A 26,912-nucleotide genomic window follows, 5' to 3' on the forward strand; every position below is an offset into this window, starting at 1 on the left:
GGTCAAAACTTCCCCAAGGTACAAAATATTCCACCCGTTGTCCTTGCCGCTACCACCACCAAACTAATACTGGTTACTGGAGAAGAGCTGTTTGGACGCGTCTTTCCCCCAAAAATACTTCCCAAAACCTTGCACCCCACTTCCTGGACAAGGTTTGGTAAAAAGCCTCACCAATTTGCATAGGTGACCACAGACCCAAACCCTTGGATCTGAGAACAATGAAAAAGCATTCAGTTTTCTTACAAGAAGACTTTTAATAAAAATAGAAGTAAATAGAAATAATTTACAGACTAGGGACCGAATGGCTAGGCAGCAGTTGTGCGGAAAAGGACCTAGGGGTGACAGTGGACGAGAAGCTGGATATGAGTCAGCAGTGTGCCCTTGTTGCCAAGAAGGCCAATGGCATTTTGGGATGTATAAGTAGGGGCATAGCGAGCAGATCAAGGGACGTGATCGTTCCCCTCTATTCGACATTGGTGAGGCCTCATCTGGAGTACTGTGTCCAGTTTTGGGCCCCACACTTCAAGAAGGATGTGGATAAATTGGAGAGAGTCCAGCGAAGGGCAACAAAAATGATTAGGGGACTGGAACACATGAGTTATGAGGAGAGGCTGAGGGAGCTGGGATTGTTTAGCCTGCAGAAGAGAAGAATGAGGGGGGATTTGATAGCTGCTTTCAACTACCTGAAAGGGGGTTCCAAAGAGGATGGCTCTAGACTGTTCTCAATGGTAGCAGATGACAGAACGAGGAGTAATGGTCTCAAGTTGCAGTGGGGGAGGTTTAGATTGGATATTAGGAAAAACTTTTTCACTAAGAGGGTGGTGAAACATTGGAATGCGTTACCTAGGGAGGTGGTAGAATCTCCTTCCTTAGAGGTTTTTAAGGTCAGGCTTGACAAAGCCCTGGCTGGGATGATTTAACTGGGAATTGGTCCTGCTTTGAGCAGGGGGTTGGACTAGATGACCTTCTGGGGTCCCTTCCAACCCTGATATTCTATGATTCTATGATAAAGAAATCCCCCCTGTAAAATCAGGATGGTAGATATCTTACAGGGTAATTAGATTCAAAAACATAGAGAACCCCTCTAGGCAAAACCTTAAGTTACAAAAAAGATACACAGACAGAAATAGTTATTCTATTCAGCACAATTCTTTTCTCAGCCATTTAAAGAAATCATAATCTAACACATACCTAGCTAGATTACTTACTAAAAGTTCTAAGACTCCATTCCTGGTCTATCCCCGGCAGAAACCAGCATATAGACAGACACACAGACCCTTTGTTTCTCTCCCTCCTCCCAGCTTTTGAAAGTATCTTGTCTCCTCATTGGTCATTTTGGTCAGGTGCCAGCAAGGTTACCTTTAGCTTCTTAACCCTTTACAGGTGAGAGGAGCTTTCCCCTGGCCAGGAGGGATTTCAAAGGGGTTTACCCTTCCCTTTATATTTATGACACCCACCAAACTGAGAGTTACTGCTGCTGAAAACAGGTTTGAAATGTAAACATAAATATTGTGCCAGATCTAAGGTGGAAGCAGAGAGAGTTGTTCCATTTCATCATAAAATGACACGGAGCACCATGAAGGGATTTTTTCCTCCCAAGTGTATTCTGGGAGGTTTTTACAATCTCATTCCTACAAATTGCCATGGTTAGAGAGGAGAGATTGGAAGGGAAGGTCCCAGTGCCACTGAACATTCTTTCTTTCTCTCTCTCAGGTACATGGCTGGCAAGTTCTTGTTCACATGCTCAGGGTCTACTTGATCACCATATGTGGGGTTGGGAAGGAATTTTCCCTCAGGTCAGATTGACAGTGACCTTCGGGTTTTTCTCCTTCCTCTGCAGTGTGTGGGTGCAGGTCACTGCTATGTCTCAATCATTTCCCTGCCACTGCATGGGAATAATAGAATATCAGGGTTGGAAGCGAACTCAGGAGATCATCTAGTCCAACCCCCTGCTCAAAGCAGGACCAATCCCCAATTTTTGCCCCGGATCCCTAAATGGCCCCCTCAAGGATTGAACTCACAACCCTGGGTATAGCAGGCCAATGCTCAAACCACTGAGCTATCCCTCCCCCCTGTATGTGGGATCAGTATGTGGTACACCCCGGTCCCTCCTATATTCTGCCTGTGGCACATAACAGTCTAATCTCCGAAGGGATGTAATACTTGGTCTAATTTCGGTTGTTCGGTTTAGTGTGCAGGAGCTGGGGTGATGCTGGTGGCCTGTGATATCCAGAAGGCTCTAGATGACCAGGTGGTCCCTTCTAGTCTTAAACTCTACGACTTAATGACCAGAGCTTGGTGAAGCTGCAGAAATAAGCAAGCACTTCTCTATGTGGGAAACCCTCCCCTTTGCCCCCACCAAAACACCCGAAGCAAAACTCTTATGCTGGGGATCTTGTGGTGGGGGCGGGTGCAGAGCTAGCCATGTCAGCTCTGTGCCTGCTGGGAAGACCTCCTCTATGAGAGGTATTCCCCAAGAGGACCTTATTGCTATTTTGTGGCCCCTTTGCACAGCCACTTGGCAGGGATGACTTCAGCTTCCCAAGAGTAGTATAAAGAACAACATTTAAGATATCAGTATTAGAAATGACCTACTGCTGACTGCAGTCTTTGCTGATGGAGCAGCTGCAGGGCTAAGCCAGTGTAGGATTACTACGTTTGAGATGCAAAACAAACTGACACCCACCACCCCAACCACAAGGCAACTCCGCAACCCCCCACCTTCAACAGCCACTTACAGTATCTAGAGAGAACACATACAGATAAGATTGATAACATTGCACGTCTTCTCACCCCCGCATGACTCAAACCCTCTCTCACACACGCGGGTTGTGCTTACACGTTGGTGGGCAGACAGCTGCTGTATTTTTACCAGTTATCAATTAAACAGCAGAAGTGGGAATACTGTAGCATCTTTAGCTGGACACCAAAACTTTTAACATTAGATATCCCAGTGCACCGGGATAATAATGCAAATCTTTAGACCCACAGAAAAAAATATTGGCAGATGAAATTATATTTCTGGCCACCAGCTGTCAAGGTTCCTTCCCCACTCTGAACTCTAGGGTACAGATGTGGGGACCTGCATGAAAACCTCCTAAGCTTATTTTTACCAGCTTAGGTTAAAACTTCCCCAAGGTACAAACTATTTTACCCTTGGACTTCCACCACCAAACTTTATCTGGGTTCCTGAGAAAACGTAGTTTGGAAACGTCTTTCCCCCCAAAGTCCTCCCAACCCTTGCACCCCACTTCTTGGGGAAGGTTTGGTAAAAATCCTCACAGACCCAAACCCTTGGATCTTAGAACAATGAAAAAGCATTCAGTTTCCTTACAAGAAGACTTTTAATGGAAGTAAAAAAGAATCACCTCTGTAAAATCAGGATGGTAAATACCTTACAGGGTAATTAGATTCAAAACATAGCGAATCCCTCTAGGCAAAACCTTAAGTTACAAAAAAGACACACAGACAGAAATAGTCATTCTATTCAGCACAATTCTTTTCTCAGCCATTTAAAGAAATCATAATCTAACACATACCTAGCTAGATTCCTTATTAAGTTCTAAGACTCCATTCCTGTTCTGTCCCCAACAAAAGCATCACACAGACAGACACAGACCCTTTGTTTTTCTCCCTCCTCCCAGCTTTTGAAAGTATCTTGTCTCCTCATTGGTCATTTTGGTCAGGTGCCAGCGAGGTTACCTTTAGCTTCTTAACCCTTTACAGGTGAAAGGATTTTTCCTCTGGCCAGGAGGGATTTTAAAGGTGATTACCCTTCCCTTTATATTTATGGCACTGGCAAATCCATAAAAAACTGGCCAGGTGGTAACCATAAGCCAGAGGTGGGGAGCATGGATCGGGGTAGATGTGTCAAGGCAGGAGGTCAGGAAGGGACTCAGGAGGAGCAGCCCACAGAGAGGGGGAAAGTAGACTGGGTGCACATGTGGGTAGCATGGAGCTGTGTTTTCTGGAACCAGAAAGAAGGGGCTTCTAGAGAAGCAGGAGAAGGGGCACAAGGAGGTGGGCAGGACATTGGTGTGGAAAGAAACACTGTTGGGGGTGGGCAATGTAGAAGCTGGGATGGAGGTGAAGAGGAGGAATTTAGGCAGTGCAGAAGACTGGGTGGTGTGGAGTGTGGTGGGTGAGCTGTGGGAGGACACAGAGGGTGTATGGAAGGGAACATGGAGTGGAGGGCCTGGAAGGAAGCCATGAGAAGGAGACAGGAGGAATGGCAGGGAACAAGGTAGGCATATGGAAGGGAGTGAGAGGTATGGAAGGGACACAACAGGCATGGGGAAAGGGGGGTAGGGGAGATATGGCAGATAGGGCATGCGAGTGTTGGGGATCTGGGAAGATGTAAGGGAAAGTTTAAGTCTTGTGTCTCTAACCAGTGGTGGATTAGCTACTGGGCTGACGGGGCCCATGCCCAAAGGCCCCAGCCAATTGGGGGGCCTCAGAAAAATGAGCACCTCCCTGACCTAAACCCCCTATTGAGCAGAAGTGCTGGGCTGTCAGGGTAGCCCCAGTGCCCGGACCCCGGCTGCGGCCCAGGACTGGAGGAGCTCTAGCTCCCTGCCCCAGCCTGAGGACTGGGGGAGTGCTCACTCCCTGCTGCGGTTCTGGGGGTGGGACAGAGCCTCTCCAGTCTTTGGGCTACAGTATGGGGCCAGATGGGGCCAGCTGTGGGTGGAACAGAGCAGGGCCGCAGAGGGGAAGGGGCAGAACAGGGTGGGGCCATGGGCGGGGCTGCAGACAGAAGGGGTGGAGAGGGGCCCCCCTCACTTGCTCTGGCCCAGGGCCCCACGAAACCTTAATCCGCCTTTATCTTTAACCACTTGAAATGCTTAAAATCTCTAGACGTAAACTAGAAGGACCCTGTATCTGGCTGGCCATGTTTGCTTAGACCCCCCCACCCTGCTAGCAGGTGTTACTGTTGATTCTGATGGAGGAAGGTATGTGGGGCTTGCTACTCACTGAGGAACCAGGTGGTTTGGTACCCCCCAGGGATATAAGGGCCGTGAGACTGGCACTCTAGAGAAGTTCAGGTAGATGAACAGGCCCTAGGAGCAGAGAAGCACGAGAGAAGGCTTGAGCTAAGCTTTACGTTATAGTCATTTGTTTGTTAATAGAAAGCTCAGGAAGGGAGTGCATGGGCTTGATTTTAGAGGAGTTTGGGAAAGGCACCTGCACTGTGGGGTTAAGGTTTTCCACGTGAATAAAGGCACCTTCTTCTCCACTTCTGTTCCGTTCCACTATCCATTACCTCGAGATCCCTGTGGACCACATACACTAACCCAGTTCAAACCTTCAAGCTCACTCAAGAAACTGGAAAATCCCTTAAATGAAAATCTTTGCCAAAGTGACCATTTACTAGTCTGCTTGGAAAGGGATTTCCTTGAGTAGGAAATGCAATTTTATCACTCCTAGTAATTTGTTTTTTAATGCATACTTTTTGCAAATGTGAAGGCCAGAGTTGAAGTTGGGGGTGTGATAGTGACAGATGAAGGATTATATGAAAGTAGGGAACTGATGGGGGTCCTTTCATTGTTCATTTTCACACATAATGTTTGAAGGGTATCTTGGAGCTGTAGAAAGCACAATGTTTTTGGTGGTTGTTTGCCTTTATTGAAGCACACCTTTTAAACTACATTTTTGTTCATAGACTGCTTTCCTTATTTTGTGTGTGTGTTGTTTTCTTGCTTCTATACTGTTCAATCACTCCTCTCACAGTACATAGTTTGCAATGACAATTTATGACAAAACTGTCAGGTTATATTAGATGTAAGAAAACTTATTCATTAAATTCCTACAATCAGACATTAAAATGTATATTATTCCTGTGGGGACAGGAGAAGGGGGGAAAGTAATAACATAATCTCTGTTGCATATAAAATATTCATAGCTGAGCAGAGTGTCTGAACCCTAATGCTTAAAAATACAGGGCTGAGCAGTAAATGTGATTGGATTTCTTATAATCTAATCATTTTGCTCCATATGTGGCCCCCAATCTGTTTAGGATTGTTAAAATTCCTGGGTATTGTACAGCCGTCCCTGGAGAATGCTGGGAAGAATTACGGACAGTGCCTGGAACAGATGGGATGTCAATGACTCAAAGCCAGCAAAGACTAAAAAAGAGGACAGTTGTTAACTCCTTCTCTGCCAGCTGTATTGGAGGGTTTGGGACAGACAAACTGATACAAAACATCCTGAATATCAAATGCTATTTAAATTTTAGGGCTCTTCAGAACCAACAGCTACTGTTAGTGAAGATAAATGGTAGAAATATTGGCTATATTCAAGTTGTCATAGCTCCATGTCACATGCTTTCCACAAAGTCTGAACAAGAGTTTAAATGTCTCATTGAAACACACACAAAGAAAATTCTTCTCCTTCAGAGTGGAGGTGCTGTAAATATGTCTTCAGACTAATGCAAAACAAGGGAGTCTCCCTGCAGATGAATGAGATTTGGCAGCCCTGTACTTGAATCAAATAAAATAGTCTGGTTGCTCAGAGTTGCCTGCTTCTTTCCAACTTCTTGTTAAAAAAAAAAAAGCTCATATCAGCATTTGAGAACCTCTGCCATATAAAATACATGGACATTCCTCTTTAACTGTGGTTTATGATGGATTAGTTCTATTTATGTTAGTTTAATCCTGTAACATGTATGACAGCAACACACTAGCTAAAAACAAAATATAGGATTACCCTATTAAAATGACACCGATTATGGGCAAAGTTGTCTCTTTCTGTGACCTTTTCAATTGAAGTTCCATGGAGTTGTTAAGGTGAAAAACATCCATCACTTTTGCACATACACACAAAATAAAGGTTTTGTTGCTTTTGTTGGCTCAGGTGGGAGTTTTATGTATGTTCTAAGGCATGATTTAGCAGAAGTTAACCTAAAATACTAAGCACCCCAGGGTGGGAGAGAGGAAGGGAAATTAATATAGCAGCCTGGGTCCTTCAATATGTTTTTCTCTTTAATTCATGAAAAAGCTGTTAGTACCACAGTGCAGGACTTGAATTCTGGCTGGGGACTTGGCACGTTCTTCTGTTGCACTGATTTTACCCTTGTTGAGGAACAAAGTCTGTCATAAATAACAAGGAATTTTCCTGTAAAATCTGATACAGCAAGCCTGAGAAGTAATCTTCCAGCTTCTGCAAACTCCAAACCTTGCTCAGTGTGTGTGTTAGTGGGTCATACCTGAGCAGAAAAAAAAATCATTCTAAAATATAAAAACAAAGATGTATTCTTCAGAAATGAGGCTGCTGAAAGGAAAAATCTGTACCTGTATTTTTAACAGATATTGTAGTCAGAGTCATATAATGCCACAGACAACTTTACACACAGCATATGTATTCCCTGGAGTGGGCACATTGGAGCCAGAACATGAAAAAGCAATGGGTTCTGCTCCCACAAAGCTCATAGGGGATGCCAGGACAACAGCTATGCCAGTCAAAACAATCTACACTTAAAAAAAATCTAACAGACACATACTACAAGAAAAATTAATATTGGAAAGTCTAGCTTGTTTCCTCTTTTCTACATGCAGCTCCCTATATCTATGGCATTTAATTCCTCTGATTTGGAACAGACTCGGCTTGCCCTTATTGGACAATCCTCAGAGTGCCAGGGTTTGACGAAACATAAAAGAAATAGGAACTGTTCTAGTCATTAGGACCATATACACCAAGTCCAACATGTGAATGCTTTTTAAGCACCAGCATTCTGATCACACTTCCTTGTCACAGCCTCACAGGGAGATATGATACTTGCTTGAGCCCTACTGGGCATCTAAAGAGATCTGGTTTCTGAACAGGAATATTAATCATGTGTCTTAGCCACCCAAGGACATATTAATTCATGTAGCTAGCAGATACTGGTTCCAACCAGTTAGCAGGTGGGAATTCTAAAGAGGTGCCTTCTTTCTATATTCATTTAAAGAAGTTGGAAGTCATATTTCTTGCCAGAAACAAAATATGGTAGCTTGCCAGACATGAAAATATCAGGTGTATTAGATTTTACAATGCCACAACCAATCAGGCACAGAATTAACCCAACAAAGTTAGTGTAGCAAAAACATGAAAATATTTCCCTCTCCCTCCATTGCAATCTGACCTACGCAATACCCAGCAGGAGTTTTTGGAAGGGAGAATGACTATCTGAGGGGATCAGTAATGTCGCACAGAACTTTCCTCCTTCAGATCTTTAAACACAGATTGGTAGCCACTCTAGAGCATTATCATCAGATGGCCGTTTGGAGATCTATGTGAACTGGCTTAAGAAGGTCTGTGTCAGGTAGCCACATAACAAAAAGCACCACTATGTTTTGCACCTTTGTTAGCAGTCATCCAGAAGGGGACTACCCAAATCCTTAGGCCCAGCCCACAACACTGGTATAAATCAGCATAGCTCCATTTTGCTGATTTGCTCCATTGCCAGTTCACACCAGTCGAGGATCTGACCCTTAGATTCCCAATCATTAAATGGGCATTGTGGCAAATTGCGAGCACTACTTTGATGGGTCTTGCACTTTCTCTTCTTGGGGAGGGTTCAGGGCACCATTTCTTGCCCCTGAACTGGGGTATTAACTGCCCCACTAGTGTCCTAGAGGAGGGGAGTGAAGAGGGAGGGACCCGGGCCCGCCCTTTACTCCGGGTCCCAGCCCAGGGGCCCTAGGGATAGCGGTAAACCGCTTGAACTAGCGGTTCCTTCCCCTGGGCTACTTCCATTTCCTGCCCTTCAGCTTGTATGGCTTCCTGCCCTCCCTCTACACAAACCAGGTGTCCCTTTACCTAGGGTCTTGGTCTTCTTAGCACCCCACAGCACTTCTCCAAACTCTCCTCTGCTTCCCTCCAGACTGCTCTCTGCTCCAACACCAATCCACTCTGCTTCAACTCCTTCCCTTGTCTGATTGAAGCAGGGGGGTTTTATCAGGCGACTGGCTTCCGGTGCTTTAATTAATCTATAGCAAACTTTCTTCCTTCTACAGGGAATAAGGCTCCTTTCTAATACTCTCCTGCTGCCCTCTGGGCATGCTGTATCAAAGCATGTAACATAGATACCTTGCAGCGAAAACCAAAAATAATGGATTCTGTACTTTACTCCTCCTCTGTTAAGGATCCCTTGACTTTGCTCTTGGAACTGGGGAGTTCTAAAGAGGCACAGTAATCTGTGTGTGCCCCTTTCAGCCCAGTTCAGATAATTATTTAGTTTATTAGAATTATTATACTACAACTAGCTATAGCACTTTGCACCCAAGGATGAAAGTAGTTTACAGATATAAATAAAGACTCACAACACACCTGCCAGGCATTAACTGAAGAGCTAGATTTCTTTTTTTCCCAAAAACATTTTTAAAGTGGTGACAAATTTTCACAGACTATAATTCTCAGTGCAGAGTGGGAAGGGGACTGAAGGACTTGCCTATACTTGGATAATTACCTAGGGTATCAGATCATCTATTAAAGTGGCATAACCATCTGTCATCCAGGAGGTGGGTTACAAGGTGGGGGCATTGTTCCTCCAGAAATACATAGGACCGAACTGTGGGCCCCTGGTGTTTTTATGTCTTCCCATAGTCTGTGCGGCCACATAAACATTCACACCCACTCAAAGACTCCCATTGACTTCACTGGTAGGCCTATGTCAATAGCTATGAAGTGGTCTGAGGGTAATTGTAGTGGGCCCACTCCATTAATGACACACGTGTCAAACACGCCTTCCTTGCTATTGTGTCTTCTCTGGACACTGAATTGACTTAATCAGCATGTCCGTCTTTGGGCTGCTGGGCTCTACTTTGTGCTGCTCCTACTTCAGGCTAGGGTGCATCTCCTTAAAAGTCTATTTAGATACTTCTGCCCATGAATCTCTACAGCTCTGAGGGAAAAGGCCCCCCTGATTCCTTTGATGTCACTGATACTACTCTCCCAATGTCCTGTTATCAGACATTGCTTGCACATGTTCCCACTATCTGGGCAAACCACATCTATCTGGGTTCTCCCTTGCAACACCTATCACATTTCAGGAAATGTCTTGTTCTTTAGAGCCTTTTCTTTCTTTCTTGTGCCTCTTTTTCACCATGGAAACATTTCATTGGTTACTAGTTGCACAATGCTTTCTTGGCTTCTTCGCGAGGTGTCTTGCAATTTCATTAACTCAGAGGGCTGTTCCTGTTGCATTGCCTGTTCTGGAGTTAGCACAGACATTAACCGTGATTTTTTCTGAAATCTCCTTGTTTAAAATGATCTCCCATGTGTTCTTCCTTACCAATAGTGAAGTCACAATATGCCGCTTGTTCATATAGTGCCACACTTTCTCTGCATCCCTTTGGTAAAAGCAAGACCATTCATGGATTCTTTGTGGAAAGAAATGTTCATTAAACATGTTAAGAATAATACCAAAGTTATAGCTTATTGGCTTCCACCATGAAGGCAAACAATTTATACGTATTTTTGGCTTTGCTCCCTATTGCATAAATGAATGAGCTGACTTGTATTTTGCCAACTTCTGTGTTAAGCTTCTTTGTTATGCAGAAGCTAATAAAGTGCTCTCTCCACGTGGGCCACTCCATGGGTTTAGCAATCTCAGAGTCTTGCAGGGGGTTGACTTTTTTTGACTTCTTATTTATGTTGGCTCAAAATGAATCAGCTTCTGACACCATGTCATGTGACAGTGGTAAAGAATAACAGTAAGAGTCACTTCCTACAAACATTGAAAAGGGGCTTTAGCTTTAGAATAAGGAAAACCGTATTCTCCCTAAAACTTCTCTCTCTCCCTCTGCTTTACTAAATAGCTCCATCCTAAAACCTAATCCTGCTTCCTACTGCCTGACTTCCTTCACTGATTTTAAGAAACAGTACTGTGGCGGGGTGGTCACCCCACCATGCCTCGAAGGTCTTAAAACAGCCCTAGGAGAGGGCTGTAGCCAGAGCAAAGCTAGGCTGATTGGGGGAAGTAGCCACAGGTGGTGCCACGCCCCAATCAGGCCACAGCTGGCTCTATAAGAGGGCTGTTAGCCAGGAGCTGAGACAAGCACTCTCTCTAGCTACATGAGGAGAGGAGGATGGGGCAAGGCAAGGCAAGGGCAGAGGGAGCTGGGGAGCTCCAGCCTAGCAGAGCCCTAGGCCGAGGTAAAGGCCCATGAAAGGATACTAATGCTGCAGAGGAGCAGCCTAGACCTAGACAGAGGCAGCTGGTCCAACCCCCCTTGCTGATGATGAGTGGTAGAGACTGCAGGGCAGAACTCTGATTTAGAAGGGCACTGGGTTCCGGGAGGAGCACAGGACCAGCGGCAGGTGAGACACCAACTGGCAGAGGGCGCTCCTGGCTGAAAAGAGCTAATTCCCTGGACAACCAGCAGGAGGTGCCGCAGCGGTGAGTTGTCGCCCCGTGACAAGTACATATATCCTCACAAAAGAGAGCACTCCCCTCAATGTCTGCTGACAGATGCCAACAAGTACAAGCAGGCAGGGGACCTGGCCATGCCTCTGGCCTCGTGCAAATGGACCATGCCTGGTGGGACCACAGAGTATCACTGCACATGATATCTAGTCCCAACAGCAAAAGCAATTTTTTTGTGTCCTGTATGAATTTTTTCCCCTGCACCTTTTCTCCCCTGGCATCCCAGCCACAGTTAACCCATAGACTTCTAGAGTTTCTTTCCCACACAGTTTCAGGAATCCAAGAAAGCTGCACAGCTCTGCCCAGAATTGTTCTTTCCAGACTGGTTTTAAAAATTTCAGAGCAGTCCCTTCCTTATAACTTTTCTCACTTCCTTTTCTGTGTGACTAGGCATCCTTTGGGCCATAAAAAAATAAAGAAATTCAATACATCTGAAAGAATATGGAACTTCTCCAGTGCTGGGGATATTGCAGGTCTAAGAAACTCCACATTCCACCTCCAATTTCAAGGGATGCCTTCAGTTTGAATGAGATTATGAATATGAATTGATGGGAATACTCAAGAGGCTGTTTAGAAGAATCACAGAGCCATTAATACTACACTATACGTTTCATGCAGAGATAGCTGTGCCCCATAGCTGGCTAAGACTGTGGAATAAAAGGAGTTAAATGTTCACACTCTCTTTCTCTGTGTGTCTCACCCCCTCCTCCTCTCCATGCATTTCTGTCAAAGACCCAATCTCTGGCCAGCCACCGGTAGGATTAGGCTGCTCTAACAGTCTGGCTGACACCTTGTGCAAAGAATGAGGTCTCACTGTCTGAGGGAGAATACATGCATGCACTTTCTTTCTCAGAAGACATCTGAGAAATGAAACAACAACTTAGACTTTGAAGATTTCAAAATTACACAGGTTACCAAAAAACACAAAAACCCTCCCTTTTTGAAAGACTGCAGGCATTTTAGTTAATGTCTATGTGGGAGCCATATGGAAAAATCAGTTCTGTCCTGTTAAACTGGTTTCACAGTTTTGGTTTTCATCTATCCACAGAGCTCTGAAAAGTCTATGTTTTGTTTTGTTTTGCTTTGCAAATAAGAGTGGTCTGAGGAGCATCTGTCTATAAACACAATAGGTAAGAGCAGTTTTTTTTTAAGTTTTCGTTTTGTTTGTTTTTGTGAAAGGTGTCTCCAAGAATCTGAGAGTATGTTGTCTGTGTAATCAAGAGAAGTCAGCCTTTAGGATGATGTTCTATTAAGGATAAGCTGATTATGTATTTGTATGGTATGGTATTATTTGTATTATGTATGGTATTTGTTTATTTGTTTGCTTGTTTGTTTTTTCTTTCCTAGACAAAAAAACAAACTGCAGACACTCTGTGAATGTTTGCAAAATGCCATTTAAACAGCAGCAAGAGTGAAAACTCTGAAGTGCTGGGCAGTTTGGATGCCTTATTAAAAGGTAAAGAAAAATATTTCCAGGGTTTAATTCCAGAGCTAATAAGCTATAGTTAGAACAAAAGAATGGCAAAAGTGACAGAGAAACATTACCATCAGAGGAAAAGCTTTATTGTAAAGGGATTTACGCAAGTAATCAAGAGGAAGAATAATCTTCTCAACACTTGCTACACCTAGTAGCATAGTTCTATATTTTATTCGTCGGGTGTTTTAAATGTTACCAACACATTTTCAAAGTGGAATGGAAGGGGAATTTTTAACACTATTAAGATGTTAAATAGGATGTTCTGTTGTAGCATAGCCTGTTAGTCATACTAGTTATTTTGGAAATCACCAATGAAAACAAGTTTTCCACATGATAATCTGCAAATAGATTCAGAACTATACTTAAATGTACAGGACCAAGAAATATTAAAACTCTGCTCCATTTATAAATATTATTGTTTGTTCATGAGTAGTAGCTCAGCTAAGCTGAAGACTTTTTCACTTTCTGAGTTCTTCTTAACACAGGCTACAAAAGGAAAATGCCAGTCACAAAAAACTGTACAGATTATAAATCATGGATTCATCATGTCACGGATTATTTTTCTTTAATACACTCTTTTACTGGCTGACAATCACATTTGCTGATGTCTTTACTCCTTCCTAGTGCTTATAAGTTTCAAGAGGTTGTCTTTTTTTCAAAAAGAGATACTGCTCACAGAGCACCCCCTGCCTACTAAAGCACTGCCCTACATTTCACATCAATTTTTGAAGTGATTTGTCCTTCTTCCCTTCTCTCAGGTCCAGCACTTCTCTCTCTCTCTCGCTCTCTCTCCTTAGATTAATGTGAGGCAGATGGAATAATACTGTGAGGATAATGAGCAATCTAATACAATAATACACTGCAAAAAGTTCCCGTGCTTACTTAGCCCTTTTATTTGTGTAACTCTGTACAACACAGATGTGGTGTCCCATTTTTAACAGCATCTGCATTCTCACAGACCCCTTGCTGGAACTGCCTAAGCCTCAGACGCTCCTTGTCCATATTCCCTGCAGATAATAAAGTGTCTCAGCAAAGGGGAAAATATGACATTTAAAAAGTCTGAATCAGAGGGATATGGGCAAACTAGCATTAGTTTTAAACCGAGAGACTGCAGAGATCGACTGGAAACATCCTCAAGTACACCTGCTGAGGAGAAATGCTGGAAGGAAGAAGATATAAAGTGCTGGAATTTCAGAACTATTTCTCCAATCGTTGCATTAGAGTACAGGCTTCCTCTAAATAAAAGACACACAGAATTTAAAATCTACTAAATCCCAACACAATGTCTCTCACCTGGGGTCTACCACTTTCTTCTCCATATACTCTTTTCCCTTTTATATTATTTTTCTGTGCACACACCTGAAATCCTGATGAACTTACAGTCAGTATGAAATAAAAATAGAATTACAAAAAACACAGGTGGCAGCAGCATTAGGAATACAATAGATTAGCAATAATCTGTGACCGGGAGACTCCTTGCAAGTTACTGGATCTGTAAAATTACCAAGTGAACTAAGGCAATAAATAAGCCAGGATAAGATGTCTTCGAATGTATTTTGTCTATTCATTTGTCAGTTGTTTTTGATGATAATTCCTTTCTTCATATTACACTCATGCAATATATACACTGTATTGTACATATATTTGGTAATATGAGACCTTACTACAGCTTCTGCTTTTTAATCTTTGCTGAGAACTGGGGTGAGACAGAAACATTTTTCTGTGAATATAAATGAGTTAGCAAAGTGCAGATTAGCAGCATTCTGCAGTACCCTGATTTTTTACCATTTGTGACAATAATGATTATTGGCAAAGCACAACGAGAGGTACACGAAAAGAGAGGCGTTTGTTTTGTTTTGATTTTGTTTTGTTTTCCCCAATGGTAACAACCTCTAACCTTTTATTACCCCATCTTGTAGTGCTGAAGATGTTCAGATTCTGGATTTACCTGCCTTTCCATCTTCTCGTGGCCATGTGTTTGTGTCATTCTGTAAAGGTGCCCACCAGTTCCCAACACAGCTTCAAGAGTGATCTCTTCAACTGTAATCATTCCCTGATTCTTGCAGATGGTAAGGAAACCACAGTCCACCTGTTGAAGGATATACCTAAAAGGTAGGAGCAAATCATTCAATACAAATTCGCATATGTTCTTTCATTTCCTGCCCTCTGGCACATGCAGACTTGCTACTACTAATATCAAGGAGATAATTGCTGTACACTCCCTACCTGCAATGCCCTGGCAGTGCTGCCTTTAGTACCCTGAGCCAAGCAATGCGATATTGCTGTCCCTTGAAAGTCTCTTCCAATATCTCCCTCCAGCCTTCTCTTTCTTTTTTTGCCTTCTTAGTTGAAAAACTTAACTAGAATCTGGAGTGATTTTTTTAAGGTAGATTTCGGCTACGTATATTCATTGTAAGATTTTTCCCTATTTGGCTATCTGGCAGACCTCTTAATTGATGCAATTACTGCTGAGTTTACATTAGGCTCCAAAAGTGAATAACTATTGCTGAATATCCAGGTGATATCTTAATCAGTTGACCAACAAAACCATAGGAGCACCAAAGCCTCAGGCCAAAGTCAACTGCAAATATTTTTCCTCAATAAATTAACGACCCAAATCATTACAATAAGGGTATACTTTAAAACTGAAAATCAGCTTTCAGATATACTGCATGCTTAGTTGTGTATTTGGTGAGCAGTACTAAAGCTTGCATAGATCCAAAGAATTTTTAATATGGAAATTCCATTGAAGGTTAACCTGGACTTCCCAAAATGCCTGTGAATTTTGCATGTAGTCAAATCTGTATGTGTGTGTATTAAAGTGTCTGGTACCTTACGCCTACCTCAGATATCTGGAAAGAGATGCCCTTTACCAAGATTAATCCAAAATACAATTTGGACACTAACCAACATTATTAGTGTCAATAGATCTGATATATATTCCTGCAGAATAGTTAAAGAGCAGAGGGTGAGCCAGATGGCTCAGTCCTGATGGGCACTGTGAAGGAAGAAAACAGGACATTGCACATGTGGTTATATAACGAAATGATGACTACAAGAATGAACCGAAGAATTCTCCTTGTTAAAGGGACATAGAAATTGAAATCTAAGAGAAAGAGGGGTTTATAGCATGTAGTTTAACAGGAACATATTAATTTCCAGATTAATTTTTTTAAACTTGGTTCATCTAGAATAAAGGCTTGAAGTACGCACTTAATTATAAGCACTGAAAGGCTCACAAGAACCTTATAGTTTTCCAAAGACCAAACATAAAACCAGAAAATTCAGAGCCCAGGTTTAAATTAAAAGAAGCCAAAACATTTGAAAAATATGGAAATACTCAGTGGTCACCCAAACAACTTTAATTCTGGCCCAGTAGCAATAACCCGAAAACATGTAAAAACTCTCTGAGGTGACCTTATGTGTCCATAACATCTCACCAATGAGTACAAAACTAGAATTACTTATATTTTATTGTACTGTAATCTAATAGAGTACATCTGTCTTTTTGGCCATACTCAGTCCACTGAGAGACTGAGCAGCCAAAAAGCAAAGTAGCAAAGCTGGAGATCAGGCTTTACTGGAATCAGTCAGGAACCGATGTCACTTTGTACCAGTGATACAGTGGGCCAAATTTTCAAAGTAAATATGTGAAACTGAACTCTTGTTAGATTAGGTTAACGATTCCAGGGAGGATTCAGTATGCTAGCAGAGTGGCAAGTACATTTGTGGTGCTACTCAAATGCAATTCCACCAATAAGCAAAGACTCATTAGGCAGAAGGGAAGAGTTAAGAAATTGAATCTCTGTATAATCATCAATTTTGCGGCATTGAGTAGGAGCTACTTTCCATATGCATGGGGGGGGCATTCATGGCCCATATAAATGTTGTATTGAGTAGCTCTCATGGATGTCTTCAAGCTGTGTATAAGCCTCCACATGAGCAGAATAGACTCATTGCAACTAGAGAGACTAGTGGCGTGATGGGATGGAGAGTTGAGGAGTAGCATCCTCACACTGCCAATCAAGAACAAGTAGGACTAGGTATGAAATGGATCCTCTTAATCTCAGACCTTTGGAAGACAGAGTGCTCACATACTATATTATTCTTACAGAACCCATTGTTGGTTGCTCTAAGCAAGAAACCTGGGTATCAGATTTTGGTAAAATACATGCTTATTTCCCCATTGTTAGCCTGGGAAGGGAGCTCTAATAGAAGTCACTTTCCTAATTCTATTATACCATAGTATTTACTTGTCCTATAGAGTCTAAAAAGTCAGTATTGTGGAATACATCTACCCAGTAATAAATGGACAATATTCAAGAAAACCTATGTGGAGTAGAAAGAAACACAGTATGTATTCTTTTTACATAAGAAAATTTAGAGCTCTCTCTAGGCTATTGCTTTAATGTACCTAATAGTTGAATTGTTATTACCTACAGTGGAATGTAGTTTTTAGATCTTCAATCTGAATGACTAATTACTTTATCTGCTGGGATTCTGCAGTATGACCGTTTCTTAATGCCTTCAGTACATTTTTATCCACATTTTCAGGTACTGTTTCATTCTGGAGGAAGACAGAGCCCCTGCTCCTTTCACAGTAACAGTGACACCCTGTGATGTTCCCATTGAATGGAGTATACTGGTACATAAGGCATCAACAAATTTCCTTGGAAAAGCAGCACGTGGTAAGAGCTAAATGGAAGAAATCTGAAATCTGTCTGATCAGTGCAGGACAGAATGTAGCCCATTCATAAGAAGTGCCAGCAACCTAGGAAATCTCACCACCAACAAAAATGGCCTGGGCAAACTTGAAGTTATAGGTCCAAATCTCCCTTCCTGTGGACTTACCTGTGGGTTTGGAAAAATCCATGGGTGAAATCCTGGCCCTATTGGAATAAATGTTTTTTTTGCCATTGACTTCAATAGAGTCCTGCAAGATAAAATTCAGTTTCTGACATATTCTCTTCTCAGGGTAGTGTAATGCAAGGACAAGTTTATGGCCAGAGACAAGGGTGCTGGCCCTTGTTCCCTCCACCATAGCCATGTGCTCATATTCTTTCGGAAGCGTAAGAGCAGCTGAGGTTAGGAGTTAACAGTGCAATGAGCTTTGTTAACCTGGAATCTCACCTGGATATCTGTCAGGCTGCCAGGGGAGCATGGAAAATAGAGTGGCTACTCCCCACTTCCACTATTAACAACTAGAACCCTCCCCAAAACCCAAGGGACCCTAACTACACAATGTTCATATGGAGAGTATTCCATAAGATCACTAGGGAGGGAGGGAAGTGCACTTGACAGAGCTGTATCACACTCTTCTTTGTGTCTCAGACCTCTTGGGCTGGTATTTCCTCTTTTCTGCTCTTCATGACAATGTGCAACAGAGGGAAGAATCCAGAGGTGAAAGTAAGCTGGTACCAGGGTGGATCGGCTTCCCCAGGCGCAATTTAAAGGGTCTGGGGCTCCTAGCAGCAGCTGGAGCCCCCGGCCCTTTAAATTGATGCCAGAGCCCCACTGCTGGACCCCTGGGGTAGTGGCGGCAGGGCTGGGACAGCGATTTAAAGGCCCCGGGGCAGTAGCAGCGGCCGAGCCCTTGGCCCTTTAAATCATCCCCGGAGCCCCGCTACTACTTCCCCAGGGCTCCGGCAGGCTCCAGGGACGATTTAAAGGGCCCAGGGCTCCAACCGCTGCTACCGCCCTGGGCTCTTTAAAGTGCTGCCAGAGCCCCCGGCTGCCGCTGTTACCTCGGGGAAGGGGAAGGAGGCCCTTGCTGGTACAGGGTGGGCCGGGGCTGCCTCTGACCTCCCGCAGCCCCGCCCCTTCCGCCCAAGGCCCCACCCCTTCCAGGGGCCAGAGCCGGCCCCAGCCCAGCCCCGTACCGGTAAGTCCCTAGACTTACTTTCACCCCGGAAGAATCTGGGTCAGATTCTAGTTCCCTGGGAATATCATGTACAAGGGCAATAGGCATAGAATAATCTAGAGCGATGTTTCCCTCAAGCTAAAAAACTTAATTATCTTTTATAATTTCCAGAATCATTTCATAGGTTTAAAAAAATGACATTTTTTTAATTATTAAAAAAGCTAGATGCTGCCAGAAATAAGATGTTAATTAGCAAGGAGATGCACTTGACTAGTTAGCTCAGTGGGCATTCCTCCAAAGCCTCTGGCTTTTTTTGTTCATACAAGGCAGGGAAAGGCACAATCAGACTAAAGAAAACTCGTTCTGCACAAAATGTCCGTGTCCTAAAGTAAAGTACAGGAAGAAACACTGACAAAGTGGAATATTACAATGACATCCGGTACTACATAGGTCAAAATATTTGCAATTGGGAGTTTAATTATAGTCTGTTTGAAAAAATTAATTCTCTCTTGCAATATTAAAAGAATAGCCTCTAAAGCATAAAATGCTAGAAGCAAGAGGAATTTCTCTGGCATATGAATAATAAAACTGAGACGCTAAGTGATGAATTGTTGTGGCATATGAAAAGAAAAACAATTGGGTCTGCTTTTGATGAGTCTGCTTTTCATGTGCAGGTGATTATGACACTCTTGAAGCCACAAAATCTCAGAAGATTCTGAAGTTGGTGTCCATGATATTTAACTATAAAGGAAATTCTGTGGAGACTTATATGGGTATGTCTTCCTATTCTGCTTTCTATATGCTGGAGTTCCTATCAACTGAACGAGACACACACCTTACTGTATACTTAACAACTGACACAACATCTGGGCATCTGTATCCAGAACTCCCAATGGATCCACGCATAGATGTTATTGGTATTGGCCATGCAACTGTGACTCTAGCTTGGAAACACAGCCCATCAGTCTGGCAGCACAAAGAAAACATCCAGTATTGTCTTCTAGTCAATGAAAAACACAACTACAAGAGTTTATGTGCAGCTGAGACAGCTATCAGATCTTCCGGTATGAAATCGCCACCAGTGCTAGCTCTTTCTCTCTTTCCATATCTTCTAGACCATCAACAGGTGATGATATTGTCCAATAGTGAATTAAGTATCATCAACAGGGTTAGTAATGGGGAAGTGAGGCAGATATGCATGGGCACTAAGAATACTTATACAGTGCCCAACCTTAGACCCAGCACTCAATATTATTTTGATGTTTTTGTAGTCAACCTCCTCACTAATGCAAGTGCTGCCTACACTGGAACATTTGCAAGAACTCTGGAGGAACCTGAGCCTAAAGTTATTGAGCTGAAGGATGGGAAGGTAATTCATTTAATCCTGGATGGGAAAAAGCAGAAATTCTACAGCTTGCAGTATCAAGCTAAACAGAAGAAGATCCAGTTCACATTTCAATCTTGTAGTGGCCAAGTATGGGTTCAGATAGCAAGGAATGGTAAAGTACTGGCCTCAGAAAACATTGTAGGCTTCAGACATTTCTCACTGAAGGGAAAGCTGCTGGACACGTATTTGGTGCAGCTAAGGTCCATGGACCATATTAATTCTTCTGTGAAAGTTCAAGTATCCTCTCACTTTCATAAGCCTTTCTTCCCACTTCTTCCAGAAAGCTTAAAAATCAAGTCCTTCAGCAAACTGAGGACCTGCAATTCAGTCACCATTGCCTGGCTAGGAACACAAGAGCAGAGCAAGTACTGTGTGTACAAGAAAAGGATCAAAGAGGATCAAGTTTGGATGGAGCTGAGGAGTGCAGACAGGTGCTCAGGGCCCAAATCCAGACACAAGTCTGAGAAAGTGCTGTGCAAATATTTCTATGATATAAATCTACAACGAGCAGTCACCACACAGACCATCAAGGGATTGGAAGCAGGGACTCCCTACCTGTTTGATGTTTATCTAACTGGACCTTCTGGGATCCCAGTCAGGTATCACAGTAAAGTTGTGAAAACCAGGAAAAAATGTTGAGGGCTTTTCAATAAATGTTTTCTGGTAGATAAATAAGGAGAAAAATGAAAAACATGCACAATAAACACCAGTGCTCTGTGCAGTTCAAAATGTATTGGGGCATAACACACAATTATTAAAGCTGCAAGATTTATGGGGAAAGAATCTTTTCCACTGTCTAGAAAATTAGGCTCACTCTGGCATCTTTTTTCCAATATAAGCTTCTCTCTCAATTGTCTCACATTGACAGCAAAAACAAGACTAAAACAAATAGAGAAACTTGGAAACAATGGATTCACCCTGTGACATGCAAGAAATCAGTCTGGAGTGGAATGAACTAAAATGGACCTGAAATCAAATTCACATTGTGAAATACCTTTCAAGGAGTATTGAACTGTTACTTTAAAATCCAACATTGTTTTTTCACTTTGCATACCTCAGTCACTGTCAATGAGGAACTGAGCGATACCACCAGGATGACTACTCTGAGAAGATTGACCTATCCCTGCCAGCTCAGAGGTTTGCTTGTGGAGGCAAATGGACAATGAATGGGTATTGTTGCAAAGTGTCTCTCACGTACAAAGGGGCAAGAGTGAGAACAGTGGTGGATCGAGTGTCCAGCTGCTGCTTCACATTCCGGTCAACTGTAACTACAGCAGCTCCTCAAACAACCATGTCACAATTACCGGCATATTTGCTTTGCATTCATTCCTGTGGAGAAGTTATTCTTGTGTAGAGATGGACCTGACTCACAACGTTTGGACCGGGAATTGCACCTGAATTTCCCCAAAGTTGAGGATGTTTGACTACAGTTTGCTGGTTCTGCCCATATAGAAAAAGACCTGAGTAGGAAAGCTCAAGGAGAAGGAAGATAGTTCTGATCCAAACTGTTCTAGTTCAGGTCCGTTGCTACTCCTGTTTGGGTTTATGTATTCTATGCATACACATACACTGAACAGACAAGGGTGCATCATCTTTGGAGCTTCAGAAATAAAATATTTCTTGCAGCAAGACAGGGAGGGCTGAGAACATTATCACTCATCCTTCCTCCTCCCCAGAGAGAGAGATTCGCACATGCTGACCCCCCCACACCCACACATCTCACTGCATGTACTATTTTACTCTTACAATGGGATACATGAATCCCCACTCCATAATTTCTGGCCCTGGCAAACACCAGCACTGTGCAGAACTGCATGAAGATCAGTTCCCCACAAGTTCATGTTCTGATTGCCCTTACCACTATGCCCACGCACCCACAATCCTACGCAGGCAACTCAATGTGATAGGCTAATTCTTTCCTTCCTTCTGTCCAGTCCCAGCACGGCCAATTTCGAAGAATGTGTTGCTTTTTTTAAAATGAGATTTTCCTGTTGAGTAGCATGAAGTAGTATGTCTGTAGTAAAGCCTGACAAGCACAGGTGTTTTTATTGTCTCTGATTCTGTTTTAAATTTTGGAAAAGGCAAAGTATGAGGAATATTTTTAACAAAAAAATCCCCCTAGGAAAAAAAATCTTCATAAGTAATTATGCTGAGTGTCATCTACCTGCAGAAGAGATTTTTGAACACAGACTCTGGGCAGATCTGGATTTCATATATGAAGTAATGTGAAACATTAACAGACCCAGATATTTCTGAAGAAAACAGATCTGCTTTATTTGTTTTTTTCCAAAATTACACAAAGCAAGGTATAAGTGTGTAATTCTACTCCACATGTATTTACTGTACATTGTGCATGCTAGAACCTCCTTTACATTTTTGGAGCATCAAGGTTTCAACTTATTGTTAATTATTATTATTAATATTTTAACAGTGCTCAGAGGTGCCAGTCAGCACTGGGTCCCCACTGTGCTAAGTGCTGTAAAAACATATAGGGCATGTCTATACTTAAGGCTAAATCGGTGCTGCTGTGATCCGTTCAGAGGTGTCTATTTAGCAGGTCTGGCGAAGACCCACTAAATCGATGGCAGTGTGCTCTCCCATCAACTTCTGTACTCCAGTTCGCCGAAAAGCAAAATGGAAGTTGGTGGGAGAGCATCTCTCATCGACACAGCGTGGTGTAGACACCAGTGTAAGTCAACCTGTGTTACATAGACTTCAGGTACATAACTTACATAACTGAAGTAGCATAACTTAGGTTGACTTACAGCCCAGAGTATGAAACAGTCGCAGCTCTGAAGAATTAATGTAGTTTAAGACAAGACTCAAGAGTAGGCAAGAGGCACTTGCCCAACAGCTTCCTCGTGGTTCCTGAATATGAATGCCAATACCAGCCCCCCTGCCTGCTGCAAGAAGGGTAGGGTCCCTGGCACCTCTATGGGATCAGCTGAAGAATCATGGCCCTACACTCCTAAAGCACTGTGCAGGGAAACATCTAGGGATTCTGAGCAACACAGAACTTTAGGGGCCACAGACCTACGGGTAAGTCTACAGTGCAATTAAACACCACAGCTAACCTGCCTCAGCTGACTTGACCTCACAGAGCATGGGCTGTGGGGCTGCAAGACTGCGGTGCAGACAATCGGGCTCAGGCAGCAGCCCAAGCTCTGGGACCCAGCAAGTGGGAATGGTCCCAGTGCCTGGATTCCAGCCTCAGCCTGAACATGTACACCACAATTTGGCAGTCCTGCAGCCCATGACCAGCCAACCAGAGTCAGCTGGCATGAGCCAGCCATCCGTGTTTAACTGCAGACATACCTAGGAAGGCTTCTCCTTCGGTGACCTGTAGCCCCACCTGTGCCCATCAAGAACTCATCAGGTAATTGTCTAAGGAACTAGAGGCTCAGCATTCTCTCTGGCAGGCCTTCATGTCTAAAATTTGCTTCTGCCAAAAAATAGCCTGAACCCAAACCTGGCCATGTTTAGAACATGATGCAAGACTCATCCTTTTGTCCACCAACTGTACACTTTGAAATCCCCCCAGGTTTTTCTCTGTCTCTTGAAAGTCTCAATGGTGTGTAATTTATCTGCTCATTTTATCTGGGTTATGTTAAGCCTGTAAAGTACACTAAGGTGCTATGGAGATGGATGCCCTAAAAATGGTTGCAATAATAACCTAAGGAGAGGAGAATATGATGATCTATCCAGTTGTTTATAACACACTCTTAATATGGAGACCTCACGCTAACAAAACTGCCATTGAGATCTCTGTGTTTGCAAGCTAGATCCAGGGCAGTATCATAGGTGCTGGAACAATTTTTACAAGGGGAGGTGGGTGCTAAAAGCCATGGAACAAAACTGTAACTTCTGTATAGGATGGAAACGATTTCAAACCCGCGGGTGCTGCCGCACCCCCACCAGCCCTAGTTCCAGCACCTATGGCAATATAAGGCTCATAAATAATGTCACAAAACTCCTCTTACAATAGGTGCACTTAAAAATCATTCAATTTCCATTTCACTGTTGATGCTATATAGAACCATTAGCGGACTAGAAATTAGATGTGGCACAAGTATTCTTCGCGGTCATTCTTTTCACTGCTATTCCCCTTTTATGGAGCGCAGCAAGTAGCAGACTTTGAAAACCTTGACCTCATGCCCCCTCCCGTTTGGCTCTATCTCCTCTTGCTCTCTTTCTAAAGAAGCTCAACTACTTTGGCCCACCCCACCTCAAGCTGCAGTCAGCGTTTTCCATCTCCCAACAGTCTACTAACCTGTGCCAAGTAGGGAAAGTACTGAAACAAGGCATGAAGGTTTCAAGTTCGCCCTGTGTGGCCTTGAGGAAGCTATGCAGGCCTGTGTGTATTTTGTCCTCTCAAATTATTTAAGCTAAGCCCTCTGTGGTTTTGCTATGCCAAAAGGGTTTTCAAAGTGTCCTGTGGTGGGCTTTTCCCATATGCTGCCAGCTGCCACAACCTGGATCCTGAGGATGATGGAATATCCAAGCCTGAATCAATAATATCCCTTCCCAGAATGGCTTGCTGCGTATTCTCTGTTACAAGGACGCCACTATGAAGATGGAGGGCTGTGGTTGAGGTGCAGATGATCAGAGAGGTTGGGTAATACTGAGATACGGGCTTTACATAAATTTCAGCAAAGACTCCCAAAATGGCTTTCAGCTTTTCCCATGAGCACTTGGCTCTGACAATCACCACTTGAACCCTGAAGGTGACAAAGCAAACAGTGGGAGATTGAAACAGCAAAATAAAGGGGCATAGGTTACAATTCAGCCATGGGTGGTGAGTACAAATAGCAATAATCTGATTAAATGGTCATGTTCTCAAGTTGCAGTGGGGGAGGTTTAAATTGGATATTAGGAAAAACTTTTTCACTAAGAGGGTGGTGAAACACTGGAATGCGTTACCTAGGGAGGTGGTAGAATCTCCTTCCTTAGAGGTTTTTAAGGTCAGGCTTGACAAAGCCCTGGCTGGGATGATTTAACTGGGAATTGGTCCTGCTTTGAGCAGGGGGTTGGACTAGATGACCTTCTGGGGTCCCTTCCAACCCTGATATTCTATGATTCTACGATTCAGTGCCTACAAAGGGACCAAATTAAAGCTTTCATTCAGATTTAATATATTTCTTGCTGGCAACACCTAGCTGCGTAAATGAGCTCCTTGAGCATATCAAAGATGTAAGTTTTCCTTCCGACTCATCACAGTCAGCCCTGGCAAAACCATTTCTTTAAGCAGAAGAACTTCATAAGCATCAGGTTTACACCTAGTCTCATGAAAGAGCTTAGCCTCATGGGCAGACTTGGAAGGATGTGATTTTTATTTTTTTCTAATTTTGACAGTTAATATTGATTTTTGTTTCTAAGGGGTTTTTTATTATTATTTACAGTGGTTTTAATTTTTACAGCTGCAGGAGATTAAGGGGGAGTTGGGTTAGGGCAGTACTGACAGAGGGCCTCTAGGGGGCTCCCTGCATGGCCAAGGAGCCCAAGACACCCCCAAGCATAAGATGTGGGGGAGGCTGCGGTCCTGGCAGGGCAGATCAGAGAGCTTTGGTCAGGGCCGTGAGGCGGGTGAGCCCCTGGCTGTGGGGAAGGCCAGACCCTGCCCGGGGACAGCTTCCTCACTCCCAGCTGGAGAGGAAGAGAGCGGGTCCGTGCCAGCAGCGGTGGAGAGGGCTCCCTGTGCTGCTACAGGGCCAGTGACACCCGATCCCTGCAGGCGCAAGTTGCAGGGGGGAGCTGCACTGGCACCCACTGTTACCGATGGATACTTTGATTCATGTATTTCAGTGCGCAGCTGAAACTGATCTTTACCAACATCTATCAACTTGAATTGAATCCTGCCAAGCCTACTCCGGGATAAGACTCATAGTCAGCAAGGTAACATCATGCCAGGGCAGTCAGTGGGTCCCCAACCCCCAGCCCCATGTGATATTCCGTTCACACTGATATGATATAAACGCCGATATTGACAGCACCAGTGTGAAGTGCATGCATTTGTCTCAGCCGGAGTTGGGTGAGCTGCACAGGGCCAGCACCAGGTCCCAAGTGAGAGGACAGCGCAAATCCACAGCAAGGCGACACACCAAGCACAGGTTAACATACATCACTGAAATGGAAATTACAGGGAACTACACTCGCAGACTGCAAAATCCACAGCTGGACTGTCTAGAGGCAGCAGCGGTTTGGACAGGGCATCCTTCCCAGATTCTCACCACAGCATTAGGTCAGATGTAACATAACACAGTGAAATGCCATTTCAGTGGCCTTGCTCTGGCTGGTATACACGAGGGAATTAATACAGCATTGAACAAGTACAAAGAGCAACAATGGCACTTACTGGTATGGAAAACTTTCACCACATAATAAAGATGGTGTGGGTCAGTTCTTGTTGATTTGCTTATTCCATAGGCAGAAAAGATTTTTTTTTTAAATGCGGTTGTGACGTTATTGACATGAACTGTGACCATATAGATCATTGTTGCAACCAAGGTCCTATAGTTGTGCCAAACTTGTACAAAGGCGGTCAAGTAAGGTGTCTCTGAAAAGGTTGTAATTTGCTGGTTATAATTATGCTGTCTGTATGTGTGTATCATTTTTGTGTTTGGTTGTAATTTGCTGGTTATAATTATGCTGTCTGTATGCGTGTATCATTTTTGTGTTTGAAGTTATGAATATTGGCTATTCTCAATGTGTTTGATTCTATATCTGTATCTCAATGTGTTTGATTCTAAATCGCATCAGTGAAGCGCTTACTCAGAATAGTCCTTCT

General features: G+C 43.3%; 1 protein-coding gene across 1 annotated transcript; it reads left to right on the top strand.

Annotated features, from left to right (window-relative positions):
* The first annotated feature begins 12,182 nt into the window (after nt 1–12,182).
* Nucleotides 12,183–22,166, top strand: LOC311523226 (protein NDNF-like). Its single transcript, XM_084633002.1, has 5 exons — nt 12,183–12,534; nt 12,752–12,860; nt 14,801–14,993; nt 17,436–17,569; nt 19,416–22,166. Exons 2-5 carry the CDS (start codon nt 12,782–12,784, stop codon nt 20,765–20,767), a joined length of 1,758 nt encoding a protein of 585 aa, XP_084489128.1. The 5' UTR covers nt 12,183–12,534; nt 12,752–12,781; the 3' UTR covers nt 20,768–22,166.
* The last annotated feature ends 4,746 nt before the right edge of the window (nt 22,167–26,912 follow it).

This window comes from Lepidochelys olivacea, assembly GCF_965140295.1.
Source record: "Lepidochelys olivacea isolate rLepOli2 genome assembly, chromosome: 7".
NCBI lineage: Eukaryota > Metazoa > Chordata > Testudines > Cheloniidae > Lepidochelys > Lepidochelys olivacea.